Source organism: Schistocerca nitens, chromosome 2 (assembly GCF_023898315.1).
Source record: "Schistocerca nitens isolate TAMUIC-IGC-003100 chromosome 2, iqSchNite1.1, whole genome shotgun sequence".
NCBI lineage: Eukaryota > Metazoa > Arthropoda > Insecta > Orthoptera > Acrididae > Schistocerca > Schistocerca nitens.
The window spans coordinates 591,148,694-591,166,182 of record NC_064615.1 but is presented as its reverse complement, the minus strand read 5'-3'; the positions used below and the strand labels follow the sequence as shown (position 1 = coordinate 591,166,182).

General features: G+C 41.2%; 1 protein-coding gene across 3 annotated transcripts in view; it reads left to right on the top strand.

The window, feature by feature from the left end:
• The first annotated feature begins 1,095 nt into the window (after positions 1-1,095).
• LOC126236654 (erlin-1-like) overlaps positions 1,096-17,489 on the top strand; it is a 59,499-nt gene continuing 43,105 nt past the window's right edge. Inside the window, exons 1-2 of one of the 3 annotated variants that reach the window (XM_049946117.1) lie at positions 1,096-1,405; positions 2,929-3,049. In XM_049946117.1, coding sequence (XP_049802074.1) covers positions 2,942-3,049 — 108 coding nt within the window. In that variant the 5' untranslated portion in view covers positions 1,096-1,405; positions 2,929-2,941. Of the gene's footprint in view, positions 1,406-1,550; positions 1,732-2,928; positions 3,050-17,489 lie in introns of those variants that run through there. The other 2 variants (XM_049946119.1, XM_049946118.1) reach the window with 2 other exon arrangements.

The window sequence follows — 17,489 nt, the reverse complement described above, 5'->3', positions numbered from 1 at the left end:
GTTGCTGGTGTACGACTGGCATAAATTAGCAATGGGGGAAGTTCTGGTCGGAAAACCCACGCTTCTTGGTCGCACTTCCAAAAGGATCAGTAAAACCACGGTCGATGTAGCCATCCTGGCGAGAATGATCCGCAGAGGCAGCAGTAGGCATATGTATCTACATTTGTCACTTAATATAGGTTCTTGAAACTTTGCAAGTAGGCTTTCCTGAAGTAGATTGCTTCTGGCCTCAAGCCTTAGACAATTCAAGTTTTTAACACTTCCGCGAGTCAGACAAACATTCGACCGTCCATACAGCTTTTCGTCGTATAAGTCCTACAATATATGAGTACCGTATGACACGCTCGAGCTTCATCGTATGAGGTCAATATCCTACAATATATTGGTATGACACGCTTAAGCAATATCATAGAATAGGTTCCACGGGTGTTTTGTAAGCAATCTACTTTATAGGCTGCTATAGAGATACGACCAGAATGTTAAGTAACATCTCGCAATACTAATTAATACTTCAGATAACTATTGACTCGAATTACCGCTTAGTTTTCTGCGGCTTTTTCTTACCGGTACTCTTCCTTCAAGATACGACGCTTCAGTCAGTATGTCAGATGAAAGTCCTCTGATGCATTTGTTTCTGAAATCTGCTGGAGAAATTTGTTACTTACAGAATCAAACACCATTTGAAAGTAAGGTACATCGTAACTCTTTGGGGCGGATCATGTCATCAATATTCACGTAGTAATTGGCGTATTTGCGCTGTTCCTTCTTAAATGTCCGCAAAGTTCAGTGACTGATTTTCCAGTAGTTGTTACCCGTTCTGCTAATATGAGGGATCGAGAGAACAGTTGTTTGTCGATCTGTTTCAGGATCAATATACACCAAAAAACTGTAGAGCTTCGGTAGAAATTTTGTGGCGCAGCGAGTCATGATAATCACTTAATCCTTCTTGAACGATTGTTTCCACACATAAATGCACTTAAAGTAGTATTTGCCGAATGTTATACCGTTTCCGCAGGCATTAAAAATTAATGAGCAACAACTTTGGCACCCTTAACAGTATACACTATGGTGTACTATTCACATTACCATCTGTGCTGTAATGTTATCAGAAGTGGGGGGGTGTACACCGTGGGAGTGGCAGGTGAACATCTTTGGGTGGGGGTATTATAGACAGGTACTTACAAGTGCAGTGCCGGTTCAATTAAGTTATCTGTAATTACAATCGATTGGTTAATCGGCCTTCAGCGTTGTTTTTGCTGCCAGCCACAAGAATGCTGGCAGGTTGGAGGTCGCGCACAAATCGTAATTCCAAAATAAAATCAAGTACCTGATAAATTCGTGTGTGTGTGGCACCAGCCAAAATCCTGCTTCAGTGCCATACCTGCTGTGACTAATATTTTTACTGGTAAGTACATGTAAACATTAAGTAATTACAATTTTCCTGTATAAGAAAGATTATTTGGTGAGTGACACAGCAAAGAATTGCTGCTATTGCAGTCGTCACGGGTTGAAAATTAAATTCACGTAACTCGTAATCAGTTGATTCAGTAGGAGTGCAGATATGCCGGTAGTAAAATGAAAATAGCTTTGGAAGTGTTAAACGAAACCGATGTGTAATCAGTTCCGTTCTAAGGCCGAAGATTTGTACATCATCAGGATTGTGTTGTGCAACAACCGTTTCACAACCTAAATAAGGTCAGGTTGGGTTAATGACCATCAGCTATATACATGGTAAACATATTGTGCTTTTAGTATTCACAGTTGTTGTGCCAGCATTCGTATCAGAAGCAGCTAGTAATGTTTTTTTGGAAGATCACAATGCTCCTTATTTTACGTGTGTACAACTGTATGAATCAGGAAAGCAGTTCGTATATACACAGTATTAAAAGTTTCCATCATAACTGTCTGACACAGCACTTTGTTTGTATAGCCCGTTAAACAACAGATGTTTTTACAAATCGTCTATTTATACCATGATGTATCCAGTAACACTAATAAGGGACCAACAATTGGAAAAAAAATTATAGACATCTGTATCCATCAGCTTATCGTAAAGGAATGTAATTTCTACTTCACATTTTGGTATGACATGTGCGTCTTTCATATTTTTATAGACCTACGGGTGTAAGTTTCCTAGTGACTTAGAGAATGCATTTTGGCAGAGTGATTTGTGAAGAACTACAAAGAGTATTATCTGTTAATTGAATAGCTACCAGTACTTGACCATTACGTCTTACCACACACACACACACACACACACACACACACAGACAGACAGACAGACAGACAGAGAGAGAGAGAGAGAGAGAGAGAGAGAGAGGGGGGGGGGGGGTCACAAATTTACAGAGATTTATTTCATTGACTAGGTTGCTAAACTTATTTGGAATGTATAGTTTGAGTTGTTTTGGAATTTGGAATATTTTGTATTGTTTTAATATGGCAAGTAATTTTTTCTCTCTTTCTCCATGTATCTAGTTTTGTTTTACGTGGTCTCTGACATATTTAAACAATCTTAACGATGATTCCATCTGGCCACAGTACACATTTTTTTTTATAAATTGCTGTTTTATGCATCCTGTTAGAATTTTGACACAGCAATACACAATATTCAATTTATTATGTGTATAGTTCACATGTTCGATCCATTTTAGGTTACCTGGTATCCACAATTCAAGGTATTTAATGACATTAGAAGTGTCTGTCTTGTACATGTGACAACTGTTCAGTTCTTTGTTATAAAATGTGCAAAACCTCTCAACCCTCACTTGGTGAATGAAGGAGTGTGCTATAAAAACCTTACTTATTTCCATTTGTATCAAAATTAATTGTATTTGTTAAATTTTGAGTTTTAATCTTACTAGATTCGTGAGTGAAGTTTTCTGTAATACCTCTGTTATACTACTTTATATTTTTCGTATTTGTTTCTAGAACATATGAAGACATGGCAGAAACTGTAGGATTTGTTGCTGGGCTTGTGATCCTGCTTATAATTATTGTGAACTTCTCCCTGCATAAGCTGGAAGAAGGTCATGTTGGTGTTTACTACAGGGTAAGTCTGTCTTTTATTACTGTGAAACCTGTGCACTGTATTTACTAAACTTGGAAGCTACTTACAACTTGTTCCCACAGCATTTACTTTCATCCTAGCTTCCACTTGATGTAGATTAATTGTCATCATGGCAAATAAAGTATCCAATTCTAGTATATTTTTAGTACATTCAGGGTTGGCTTGAACATTTTTCCATATAAGCTTTTTATCTTTGACACCTTCTCCCCACTTTCCCCCTCACACACTTTACCCATGTCAGTTTTCGTTCCAATTGTGATAAATCATGTATTTTTTGCATGTAGGTGGCCCTGATGCCTCTCAGCTTGGTGGCCCAAAATATTGCCACTAATTGTGATACGTACTGTAAAGCAGTTTTATAATGTGCCACCTCTGGCACTCCTCAGTGTGTGCTGCTTCCAGTAGCGAGTTATGTCACTTGGGCCTTAAACTGGCCCTGGACACAATGACTCATGGTTAAATGTGAGCAGTTGTGGCAATTATAATTTATTTTACAAATATCTTGTACATGTCTTCCAAATGAGAAATCTGTATACAACTGCCGTCATTATGAAACAATCAACTCAAGTTTCATACATGTAAATAAAAGCGCTATACAATACAGATAAAGTAATGGTTGAAAGAAAGTTTAGTCTTCAGTTTGTAACTGCTTTTGAGTGTCTGGAAGATGAATGGGAATGAGTGCTGACGAGTGATATCAAATGATATAGAAAATTGTTGATTCTTCCACTGTAAAATGTCGGGAAAGAACAGCAACATATAAAATGGTGTAAGTGACCTGTTTGTACCTTTCTTATTTTTTCAGATTTCCCTTTCATTTGTTTTTCATACTTGCTTGAGAAAAAAGTAATTCATGTTTCCAGTACATTGACATGTGTTCTTTGCAGCAATCAAGCTCTGTTGTATTTTATTTCCTCATTCTGTAGGTTGGCAATGTACCTGGAAAATCTAAAAAGTCTCGAGAAAATTGAGTTTACTGAAGAAGTTGGGGAAAGCTTTGAGAAATGTGAAAGACTAAAGAAATAGGAGTTTGACTTATTCATTGAAAGAATTTGCTGAGTCATTTTGTTACAAATCACTCTTTATAGTCTGCTTTGGAAACTGTCAGTGTGGAGTTGCATAAGGAAATTTGCAAAAATCTGTTCCATTATTGTATTATTTGCTGTTTGATCACAACCACCTCGAGCACACTGGCGGACACGAGAATCTTCTTTATTGAAGATGGGTTTTTCAGACATCCCTGTTTGCCACTGCATGTGTGATGATGGAGTGTAACATACACACAAGAATATGTCGCATAAGTGTGCATTTGCCAGTTGCTCAGATCAGATTTTAAGGAAATATATAAATACTGATCCATATTTGAATACGCACGTGTTAGAGATCAGTGTTGAATATTGAAGCTTCAGTTCCTTTCTACTAATTTCAGTGTAAAGTAGTGCTTCGCTGACTTTCTCACAGTATCATGCTTGAAGTTTCTGTCAAAATGGATTAATAATTTCTGTGACAAAAGTTCAAAGGTTGTTCCTATGATGATTTCTCGTGTACTTGAGGTTATTGCTCTATGGCATGGAGCAGTGATGGATGATGGTAATGATGGAATTTCTAAGAGTAACAATAGCTGATAAGTTACAGATTTGCTGATGAAACTGTTAGAGAATTAGGAGCAGCCACTAAGTTACTTTGATAAACGTACGTAACGGGGGAATGTTTGTCATTGTGGCTGCATGTTTCCGAGTATGTATGCATAGTTTCCAGCTCTTTCCTCTGCTGTGAAAAAATGTGGGTCTGCTTTTCCCTTTGCTTCCTTTAGTATTGCAACAAGAAGCAAATTCATGTCATATTCAGTGCTGGTTTGGTATTGCTATGAGCCACACATTTATTTTGAAATTTTTAAAATTGATAGAGAATGCCGGTGCCAGATAAGCTAATGCAGATTGTATATCTAGTGTGACATTTTCAAAAATAAATAAGATATTTTAAATCCATCCAGAGTAACTATGTTGTTCAAGTATTACCATTGAACATTATTTTTTTAGCAAGAGTAGTAGTTAGCTTTGTACATGCAATGTGGTTATAATTAAATTTTTTCTGCCTGAGACAAATGCATGATCATACAACAGTAAAACTTTATGGAAACATTTGTAAGAACATGCGTAAGAGACATAATGAATAAACCATTGAAGAAAACGCACATTAATTTCTTCATAAGAAGGTAACACGTGTTAGTTGTGTTTCAAAAGGTTTGAAACTCAGCACCCGGACTTCAGTTTTCTAGAGCAGTGCAACACATGCTCTGAGAAAAAAATCAGAAGACTTCTGAACCAAGTACAAAACATTTTCACCTTATAAAAATAATCAGCCATGGCCTGGGTAGGTATTGTAGGAATCTCGTAATTGTATAGTTGGTCATTCAAACCTCACTGGTAGCACCCTTTTTTTAATTCGATATTTCTTAACAAATAGAAATTAATGTATATTGAATTTTATTTTAATAAAAGATGACATGTTTTCATTTTTAATTACCAATTGCATGAAAACAAATTCACAATCAGTGAAAAGCTGGTACAAAAATGTGAAAGATAGAAAAGGAAGTACTTTCTAAGTTTTTAGAGATTGAACTGTATTGTTGATTTACATATATATTTTTTGTCATTTGACAATGAGCCATTTCAAATGTCTGTACAAAATTTTGTCACATGACCAGCAATTAAAAATAGTTATAATAATAATAATAATAATAATAAGGATACAGACAAAAAATAGGAATAGATAATACAAATATTAAAGAAGAACTAAAAGAAAAATATAGACAAAGACTAACAAAAATACTGAAAACAGAATTGACAGCAAGAAACAAGACCAAAGCTATAAATACTTATGCCATACCAATATTGACCTACTCATTTGGAGTAGTGAAATGGAGTAACACAGACCTAGAAGCACTCAATACACTTACACGATCACAATGCCATAAATATAGAATACATCACATACATTCAGCAACAGAAAGATTCACATTAAGCAGAAAGGAAGGAGGAAGGGGATTTATCGATATAAAAAACCTACATTATGGACAGGTAGACAATTTAAGAAAATTCTTTATAGAACGAGCAGAAACTAGCAAAATACACAAAGCAATCACTCATATAAATACATCGGCTACACCACTACAATTTCATAACCACCTCTACAACCCGTTAGACCACATAACATCAACAGATACGAAGAAAGTAAATTGGAAAAAGAAAACACTTCATGGCAAGCACCCGTATCATCTAACACAGCCACACATCGATCAAGACGCATCCAACACATGGCTAAGAAAAGGCAATATATACAGTGAGACAGAAGGATTCATGATTGCAATACAGGATCAAACAATAAACACCAGGTATTACAGCAAGCATATTATTAAAGATCCCAATACCACAACAGATAAATGCAGACTTTGTAAACAACAAATAGAAACAGTAGATCACATCACAAGCGGATGTACAATACTAGCAAATACAGAATACCCCAGAAGACATGACAATGTCGCAAAAATAATACATCAACAGCTTGCCTTACAACATAAACTTTTAAAACAACAAGTTCCTACATACAAGTATGCACCACAAAATGTACTGGAGAATGATGAATACAAATTATACTGGAACAGAACCATTATAACAGATAAAACAACGCCACATAACAAACCTGACATCATACTCACCAATAAAAAGAAGAAATTAACACAACTAATTGAAATATCCATACCCAATACAACAAATATACAAAAGAAAACAGGAGAAAAAATTGAAAAATACATCCAACTGGCTGAGGAAGTCAAAGACATGTGGCATCAGGATAAAGTTGACATCATACCAATTATACTATCAACTACAGGAGTCATACCACACAATATCCACCAATACATCAATGCAATACAGCTACATCCAAACATATATATACAATTACAGAAATCCGTAATTATTGATACATGTTCAATTACCCGAAAGTTCCTAAATGCAATATAACATGTACCGTACAGCAAAAAGGAAGTGACGCTTGATAAAGGTCCGCGTCACTCCATTCTTAACCAGACTTCTAAAAAGTCTGAGAAAGTAAAGAAATAATAATAATAATAATAATAATAATAATAATAATAATAATAATAAACCCCGTGGAGGCCCGGGAAAAGAATAGGCCTCCGGTATGTTCTGCCAGTCGTAAAAGGCGACGAAAAGAACAAACCACTAATAGGGCTAACCCCCCTTTTAGTGTGATTACTTGGTTCAGGACAGAACTAAAGAAGCCTCGGACAAGCGCCATCATGGTCGGGGACGGCGCTTGAACCCTATGCCCGCCCACAATGGTAATGACACTGCTATCCAACTGGAAAATGATTTAAATCCAAATAGAGGTGTTTTGCAGGATATGCTTCCTGCAACCACCCTAGAAGGAAAACAAAGACAGAGGATGAGATGGTCAGATGAAGTTAATCGACACCTCATGTTCTGTTATTACCAAGCAACAAACCTAGGAACCAACACAACTGGATACAGATCACAAGTATACACAACATTTATTACCAGATACCCAGAATTAAAATTTTTAACAGAACAACGTCTAGCTGATCAGATTCGTGTAATAATAAAAAATAACAGGATACCCCAGTCAGAATTAGAAAACATCAAACAACAAGTACAACAAATACTGGAACAAAATAATGTGCAACTAGAAGAAGAAGAAAATACAGTAATGGACTCAAACATCCCAGAGCAAACAAACAAAGAACAACACGCATCAATTAAACAATCGGAGGAAAATGAAATTTTAAGACAGCCACCAGCACAAGCACAAATAGAACACGAAGTGACACACATGTTAGATATAGAAGAAAAATTTCAGTTGACATATATAGAATACAAAGACACAAATACAGACATTAGACCATTCTTGCATAGACCACCAAATAGCCCACAAGTCGAAACAACAATAAAAACTATCAACACAATCATACACAACAAAATAAATGAATACACAACTATGGAAGAGTTACAACTACTGGTTTATGTAGGAGCACTCACTACACTAAATATACACACTAGGCAGAGATCAGAACCAACCAACACACAGAAGAAACCCACAAAACCAGCATGGCAACACAGGCTACAGATCAGAATAGAAAAACTGAGAAAAGACATCGGACAGTTAACACAATTTATAAGAAATGAAATATCAGACAAAAAACGAAAAAGGTTAGGTAAAATCTCACAACAAGAAGCAATAGAGCAATTAGATGAAAAGAAGCAAAAATTACAAGCTTTGGCGAAACGACTTAGAAGATACAAAAAAAGTGAAAATAGAAGGAAACAAAACCAAACATTCAATACAAACCAAAAGAAATTTTACCAAACAATAGATAACACACACATAAAAATAGACAATCCACCAAACATAAGAGACATGGAACACTTCTGGAGCAGTATATGGTCAAACCCGGTACAACATAATAGGCATGCACGGTGGATACAAGCAGAAACAGATACATACAAGATGATACCACAAATGCCTGAAGTGATAATTTTGCAACATGAAGTCACCCGAGCAATTAATTCTACGCACAATTGGAAAGCCCCTGGAAATGATAAAATAGCAAATTTCTGGCTAAAGAAGTTCACCTCAACACATTCACATCTAACTAAATTATTTAACAGTTACATTGCAGACCCATACATATTCCCTGATACACTTACACATGGAATAACTTATCTGAAACCTAAAGATCAAGCAGACACAGCAAACCCAGCTAAATATCGCCCCATAACATGCCTACCAACAATCTACAAAATATTAACTTCAGTCATTACACAGAAATTAATGACACATACAACACAGAACAAAATTATAAATGAAGAGCAAAAAGGCTGCTGCAAAGGAGCACGAGGATGTAAAGAGCAACTGATAATAGATGCAGAGGTGACATATCAAGCTAAAACTAAACAAAGGTCTCTACACTACGCATACATTGATTACCAAAAAGCTTTTGATAGTGTACCCCACTCATGGTTACTACAAATATTGGAAATATACAAAGTAGATCCTAAATTGATACAGTTCCTAAACATAGTAATGAAAAACTGGAAAACCACACTTAATATCCAAACAAATTCAGATAATATCACATCACAGCCAATACAGATTAAGCGTGGAATATACCAAGGAGACTCATTAAGTCCTTTCTGGTTCTGCCTTGCTATGAACCCACTATCCAACATGCTAAATAATACAAATTATGGATACAATATTACTGGAACATACCCACACAAAATCACACATTTGCTATACATGGATGATCTAAAACTACTGGCAGCAACAAATCAACAACTCAACCAATTACTAAAGATAACAGAAGTATTCAGCAATGATATAAGTATGGCGTTTGGAACAGACAAATGTAAGAAAAATAGCATAGTCAAGGGAAAACACACTAAACAAGAAGATTACATATTGGTTAACCACAGCGACTGCATAGAAGCGATGGAAAAAACAGATGTCTATAAATATCTAGGATACAGACAAAAAATAGGAATAGATAATACAAATATTAAAGAAGAACTAAAAGAAAAATATAGACAAAGACTAACAAAAATACTGAAAACAGAATTGACAGCAAGAAACAAGACAAAAGCTATAAATACTTATGCCATACCAATATTGACCTACTCATTTGGAGTAGTGAAATGGAGTAACACAGACCTAGAAGCACTCAATACACTTACACGATCACAATGCCACAAATATAGAATACATCACATACATTCAGCAACAGAAAGATTCACATTAAGCAGAAAGGAAGGAGGAAGGGGATTTATCGACATAAAAAACCTACACTATGGACAGGTAGACAATTTAAGAAAATTCTTTCTAGAACGAGCAGAAACTAGCAAAATACACAAGGCAATCACTCATATAAATACATCGGCTACACCACTGCAACTTCATAACCACTTCTACAACCCTTTAGATCACATAACATCAACAAATACGAAGAAAGTAAATTGGAAAAAGAAAACACTACATGGCAAGCACCCGTATCATCTAACACAGCCACACATCGATCAAGACGCATCCAACACATGGCTAAGAAAAGGCAATATATACAGTGAGACAGAAGGATTCATGATTGCAATACAGGATCAAACAATAAACACCAGGTATTACAGCAAGCATATTATTAAAGATCCCAATACCACAACAGATAAATGCAGACTTTGTAAACAACAAACAGAAACAGTAGATCACATCACAAGCGGATGTACAATACTAGCAAATACAGAATACCCCAGAAGACATGACAATGTCGCAAAAATAATACATCAACAGCTTGCGTTACAACATAAACTTATAAAACAACACGTTCCTACATACAAGTATGCACCACAAAATGTACTGGAGAATGATGAACACAAATTATACTGGAACAGAACCATTATAACAGATAAAACAACGCCACATAACAAACCTGACATCATACTCACCAATAAAAAGAAGAAATTAACACAATTAATCGAAATATCCATACCCAATACAACAAATATACAAAAGAAAACTGGAGAAAAAATTGAAAAATACATCCAACTGGCTGAGGAAGTCAAAGACATGTGGCATCAGGATAAAGTTGACATCATACCAATTATACTATCAACTACAGGAGTCATACCACACAATATCCACCAATACATCAATGCAATACAGCTACATCCAAACATATATATACAATTACAGAAATCCGTAATTATTGATACATGTTCAATTACCCGAAAGTTCCTAAATGCAATATAACATGTACCGTACAGCAAAAAGGAAGTGACGCTTGATAAAGGTCCGCGTCACTCCATTCTTAACCAGACTTCTAAAAAGTCTGAGAAAGTAAAGAAATAATAATAATAATAATTATTATTATTATTATTATTATTAAAAAATTGAGGAGCACCACTTGAAGTCGTATTATGTCCGCCAGTGAACAAAATTGAGTTTGATTCATTTGCATATAGTTTCCATACCATTCTTTTGTGCTGTGAAGTCAGAATGTAACACATCAAGATCACTGGCAGTGTAAATAATCTCTGAAAACTAGCATTTATTTCAGATCATATTTAGTCTTCTACAGTGTGTGCTTCAAATGATATTGTGTCCAACATCTATTCTACATGAAGCAGCTCAGTTGGCTATACTGACAACTAGCGCACTTTTCTCAACAATGACATTTATCTCGTGATTGTGTGTATGGGAGCAGAATTTTTTTTATTTTGAACTAAGCTGATAAAATGTTGGTATGGCCTGTTCACACCAGTATTCCAGCACAGAGAAAGTCATTTCCATTGCTGTAATATACTAGCATATTTTCTACTAAATGCCAAAAATAAAGCATTCAGAATTGACAGGAAATGTATAGCAATGATCGTTAAGTATCACATTCCAGTAAATAGAGATTTGGAACAAGTGCATGCAAAAATTTTTGCGGAGCTGTTTGGATTTGCGTAGAGTCATTTAAATATTATTGATAACTCAGTTAACAGGTGGTGAAAGATGTAAAGAATACACAGGGAGTGATCACAAGAAAGAGAAGTTTGCAGCAAGGAGAGAGAAGATTATTAGTTTCATCTCTAGCGTAAAGGTTAGAGAAAAGTAACAATTGTAATTTTTTCAGAACTAAATATCAGCAAGTTGTTCAAAATTGTTGTTTTGGAACACGTGCCTCGGATACTTGTAGCTACAGCCTTAAAATGTCTTAGACGTTTTACAGCTGCCCAAAATGAAAAGTCACAAATTCTGGCTAACTTGGGTGCTTCTAGATTAAGAGCAGAGACTTTTCATCAACTTATGAAGGAGTAGCCCTGTAATTCAGCAACCCTATGCCCTGATATGCAGCAGATACAGATCCTTCCAAAAAATGTTGATCAGTGAGGCATAGCATTCACATCAAATAAACTATCATGCTCTCTGTGTAAAAGACACAGATAATAAAAATTCACACTTCTATGTCTGGACAGAAAATAAAGTTGGCAAAAGTTCTGTTGGGATTGCTTGAGGTCCCTGTGATTTTCTGGAAAAGTTTGAAATCCCTGTCGAGAATGATAGCTTGAGGCTTTTGGCAGATGACTGGAGGGCAAAATAAAAATGACCATGTGGTATGTGCTTGGACTTTCTCTCTACTTAAAGCTCCTCAGCAGCTTATGAACATAACGCTGATCTTTTTCCAGTACGAGGCCACTCACTTTTCACTGCTGACAGAATCTTTGGAGTTTTGGAAAAACATTTTCAAAAGAAATCTGAGTTACTGACACCCAAAGATTACCATGTTCTTCTTCAGTAGTGCTACTGCCCTGGATGAACCTTGGCTTCAACGAGCTTCTTTCACATTTCTCGGTTGTTTGCTGCTCTTTTCAAACCACGTACTCCCGAGTGGCGAGATCTGCTATCATGTCGTCAATCCATTCTTCTAGGTCTCAGTTTTAGCCTAGATGAATGAATCACATCTTTCATCATTGTCTTTGGAATTCGATCTTCTGCCATTCTCTCGGCATGTCCTAGCCGTTGTATTCAGTGTGATTTCACAATGAAATGATCATATGGCATTTATTGGCCAGGGTATCCCTTTTGGGGTCCATAAATTTTACTATATCCCTTCCATGTAATTGTCCCCCCTGCGGGTTCGGGGGTTAGAATAGGCCCGCGGTATTCCTGCCTGTCGTAAGAGGCGACTAAAAGGAGTCTCAAATGTTTCGGCCTTAATGTGATGGTCCCCATTAGGGTTTGACCTCCATTTTTCCAAATTCCACAGAAGTACGAGCCTTTTGGGGAAGGACACCTTACGTGGTGCACCATCAGTCCTCTGTGCCCTAAGGCCTTGGCACTCTTGATCGTGTTGGCGTCGTCACTGCACCCTCCATCCGTCATTTTGGGCATACACACCTGATGGATTGTGTACGTAACGCCCTTAGTGCGTCACCATCTGCACCCACGATCACTATGGACTACCCATGGCACCCAAAATCCAGCACGGTAGCCAGCCCGTTGTGGTGGGGTCGTCATGTACCCTCTAGGTTGTAGCCCCCTGACAACACAGGGATCGTACTGCCGATGCCTGAGCTGACACCTCCCCACGTAAGCCAAGGAGTCGATGCTCGTCTCTCTGGGGCATCAGGACTCCCGGCAACGGCCATCCTGCCAGGTGGCCTTTGCTGTGGCTGGGTGGCGCCCGTGGGGAGAGCCCCTGGTCGGAGTGGGTGGCATCGGGGCGGATGCCCCGCAATGAAGCGGGTGAAGTCTCAATCCGGTGGTCGCACGACCGCCAACGTCTCTAAGCGCGGTAAGACAGAATTTAATGCTGTGACACATAACCCCAAATCGTTCCCTTCCCTAGCCACGCCATGGGAGGAACGTAGGGCTGCAGACAGACAGGAGCCGTATTCACCGCGATACCTTGTGTGCAGCAGAACCGATGGGGATTCGTTTTTGGGGACTAAGCCTCTCTTCTTTGTTCACCATCTTGAAGATAAGTTTGGGGAAGTGGCATCTGTTTCCAAAATGAGGAGCGGGGCTATTTTGATACAAGCAGTTTCATCTGCACAGTCACGAGCGTTACTCGCCTGTCAGAAGCTCGGTGACATCCCCGTTCATGTCACTCCCCATAAGTCCTTAAATTTGGTCCAGGGGATTATTTTTCATAAAGATCTTCTGCTACAGTCTGATGACGAGCTACGGGAGAACCTGGCACGACGAGGTGTGCACTTTGTCCGTCGTGTCTTTAGGGGGCCCAAGGATAATAGGGTCGCTACCGGTGCCTTCATCCTGGCCTTTGAGGGTGACTGCTTGCCTGAGAAGGTCAAGGTCATGATCTACCGGTGCGATGTCAAGCCCTATGTCCCACCACCTATGCGATGCTTCCAGTGCTGGAAGTTCGGACATATGTCCTCCAGATGCACTGCCAGTCCCATGTGCCGTGATTGTGGACGACCTTCACATCCTAATGCTCCATGTGCTCCGCCTCCCACCTGCGTTAACTGTGGGGAGCATCATTCTCCCTGCTCGCCAGACTGTGCAGTCTACCAAAGAGAGCGGAAGATACAAGAAATTAAGACCCTGGACCGTTTAACTTACCAAGAGGCAAGGAAGAAGCTAGACCGGCTCAACCCCACATCTATGTTGAGGAGTTATGCTGCTGCAACTCTGCCGCCACCAGTTCCTGCAAAGACTCCCTTCTCAGTTGGCCCACAGAACAGTACAGTTACGCCTGCCCCACCGCTGGTAGGGGCCACACTCTCTTCCACTGCTCCCAAAACACCTGGTTTGGGGGCAGTGGGCCCCGAACAACTGGGGACATCCATCCCCACCTCTCAGCCGGAGAGGCACCAGCCTCCTCTGGCTGCTCAGCCGGAGAGGAAAGAGCCTCTTCCGGCTCCTCAGCTGGAGAGGCAACAGCCTCCTCCGGCTGCTCAGCCGGGGAGGCAACAGCCTCCTCCGGCCTCACTCGTTCGGAAGGGATCCCTTGGGGGAGTCCCTTCCAAGGACTTCCCCAGTGTCTCTCAAGACACTAGCCAGTGGCTGAAGAAGCCACCAGCTGCTGGTCGAAGGGCTTCACGCTCTTCCTCTGTTCCTGATACTGCGTCAGGAAAGCCCTCCCAGCATGCCAACCCTCCTCCCAAAGACAAGAGAGAGAAGAGGAAGCTCTCTAAGAAGCCTAAGGACCCAGTGGTTCCCGCGCCAACGCTTCCTGTCAGCTCAGCCTCTGAGGATGAGGTCGAGCTCTTTGCGTCCCCAGATGACCTCGATCTCGCCGTCTCAGAAACGATGGCAGTTGCGACGTCAGTCACTCAGTCGGTGGCAGCATGTGACTCTGTGAAGTAATTTGCTTTTTCTGTACCTTCATGCCCTTCCAGGACACGCTTTGTACGATTCTCCAGTGGAATTGTGGCGGTTATTTTAGCCATCTCCCTGAGCTACGACAGCTTCTAAGCCTGACACCTGCTTTCTGCATTGCCCTCCAGGAAACCTGGTTCCCGGCAATGCGGACCCCTGTCCTTCGTGGATACAGGGGTTATTACTGCAACCGTAGCACCTACAATTGTGTGTCAGGTGGAGCCTGCGTGTATGTCCTTACCTCTGTATATAGTGCTCCTGTGCCCCTTCAAACATCATTGGAAGCTGTGGCTGTCCGCGTAAGGACTACCCAGGACATAACCGTCTGCAGTATCTATCTCCCTCCAGGTGGTACAGTCTCCCTGACCGAATTGGCTGCACTTGTCGCCCAACTTCCCACGCCTTTTCTTCTCCTTGGGGATTTTAACGCCCACAATCCCCTGTGGGGTGGATCGAAGATTACTGGCCGAGGCAGAGATGTCGAGAATCTCATCTCCCAACTCGACCTCTGCCTCTTAAACACTGGCGCCGCCACACATTTCAGTGTGGCGCATGGCACGTTCTCGGCCATAGATCTGTCATTGTGCAGCCCAGGGCTTGTACCATCGGTCCACTGGAGAGTCCATGATGACTTGTGTGGTAGTGACCATTTTCCCATCTTCCTTTCACTACCCCAGCGTCGCTCCCATGAACGCTTGCCTAGATGGGCATTTAGCAAGGCAAACTGGGAAACGTTCTCCTCTGCTGCCGCTGTTGACTCTCTCCCCCGCGGTACCATCGATGTGGCGGTTGAGACACTGACTGCAGCTATTGCTTCCGCTGCGGAATGTACCATTCCTCGTTCATTAGGGTGCCCCAGGCGAAAGTCAGTGCCTTGGTGGTCTCCAGAGGTCGCTGAAGCCATTAAAGAACGTCGGCGGGCTCTTCAGCGACATAAGCGGCACCCGTCTTTGGAGAACCTGATTGTCTTCAAACGTCTCCGTGCACAGGCACGGCGGCTCATCAAGAGGTGGAAACAGGAGTGCTGGGAGAGGTACGTTTTCACCATTGGTTCCCGTACTTCACCCTCCCAGGTGTGGATGAAGATTCGGCGCATCTTTGGATTGCAGCACTCTACAGGTGTCGCAGGGCTTATCATCAACGGGGCGGTATCCACCGATGCCGATGCAATCGCCGAGCATTTCGCTCAGCACTATGTTCGGGCCTCTGCGTTGGGGAATTACCCGCCCGCGTTTCGCGCGCTCAAACGCCGGGAGGAAGGCAAACGGCTTTCCTTTGCTTCTCGCCACCCTGAGGCGTATAACGCCCCATTTAGTTTGTGGGAACTCCAGAGCGCCCTGGCACAGTGCCCCGATACAGCCTCTGGGCCAGATGGCATCCACAATCAGATGCTCAAACACCTTTCCCCGGACTGTCAGCAGTGTGTTCTTGCCCACTTCAACCGCATGTGGGGCGATGGTGTCTTTCCGTCGCAGTGGCGGGAGAGTACCGTCATTCCGGTGCTGAAGCCTGGTAAGGACCCGCTTCATGTAGATAGCTATCGGCCCATCAGCTTGACAAATACTCTGTGCAAGCTATTGGAACGCATGGTGAGTCGCCGGCTGTGTTGGCTGCTCGAGTCTCGAGGTCTTCTGGCTCCATGCCAGAGCGGCTTCCGTCAGGGCCGTTCTGCCGCCGATACTTTGGTCTTTCTTGAGTCTGCAATCCGCACTGCTTTTTCCAGGCGCCAACACCTCGTTTCCGTCTTTTTCGATCTCTCCCGAGCATATGACACGACGTGGCGGCACCATATTCTCGCCACATTGCACGGGTGGGGTCTCCGGGGCTCTCTCCCCATTTTTATTCAGAATTTTTTATCTATTCGGACATTCCGCGTTTTAATTGGCACATCCCGTAGTTCACTTCATATCCAGGAGAACGGCGTTCCTCAGGGCTCTGTATTGAGCGTGCCCCTTTTCCTTGTGGCCATTAATGGCCTTGCAGCAGCAGTAGGGTCGTCTGTCTCACCCACGTTATATGCTGACGATTTCTGCATCTTTTTTAGCTCCTCCACCATTGGTGTTGCAGAACGTCGGTTGCAGGGAGCCATACGCAAGGCGCAGGCGTGGGCCCTAGCCCATGGGTTTCAGTTTTCCCCTGCGAAGACTTGTGTTATGCACTTTTGTCGGCGTCGAACTGTCCATCCCCACCCTGAGCTGTATCTTCAGGATGCCATGCTCAGGGTTGTTGACACTTACCGTTTTCTGGGATTGCTGTTCGATGCCCGGCTTACTTGGCTTCCACATATTCGTCAGCTCAAGCGTCAGTGCTGGCAGCATCTGAATGCCCTCCGCTGCCTCAGCAACACCACTTGGGGTGCAGATCGTAACACGCTGCTGCAGCTCTACAAAGCCCTTGTGCTGTCCCGGCTTGATTATGGGAGTGTGGCGTATGGCTCAGCGTCGCCCTCAGCGTTGCAACTGCTGGACCCCATTCACCACTGTGGGGTTCGACAGGCGACAGGGGCATT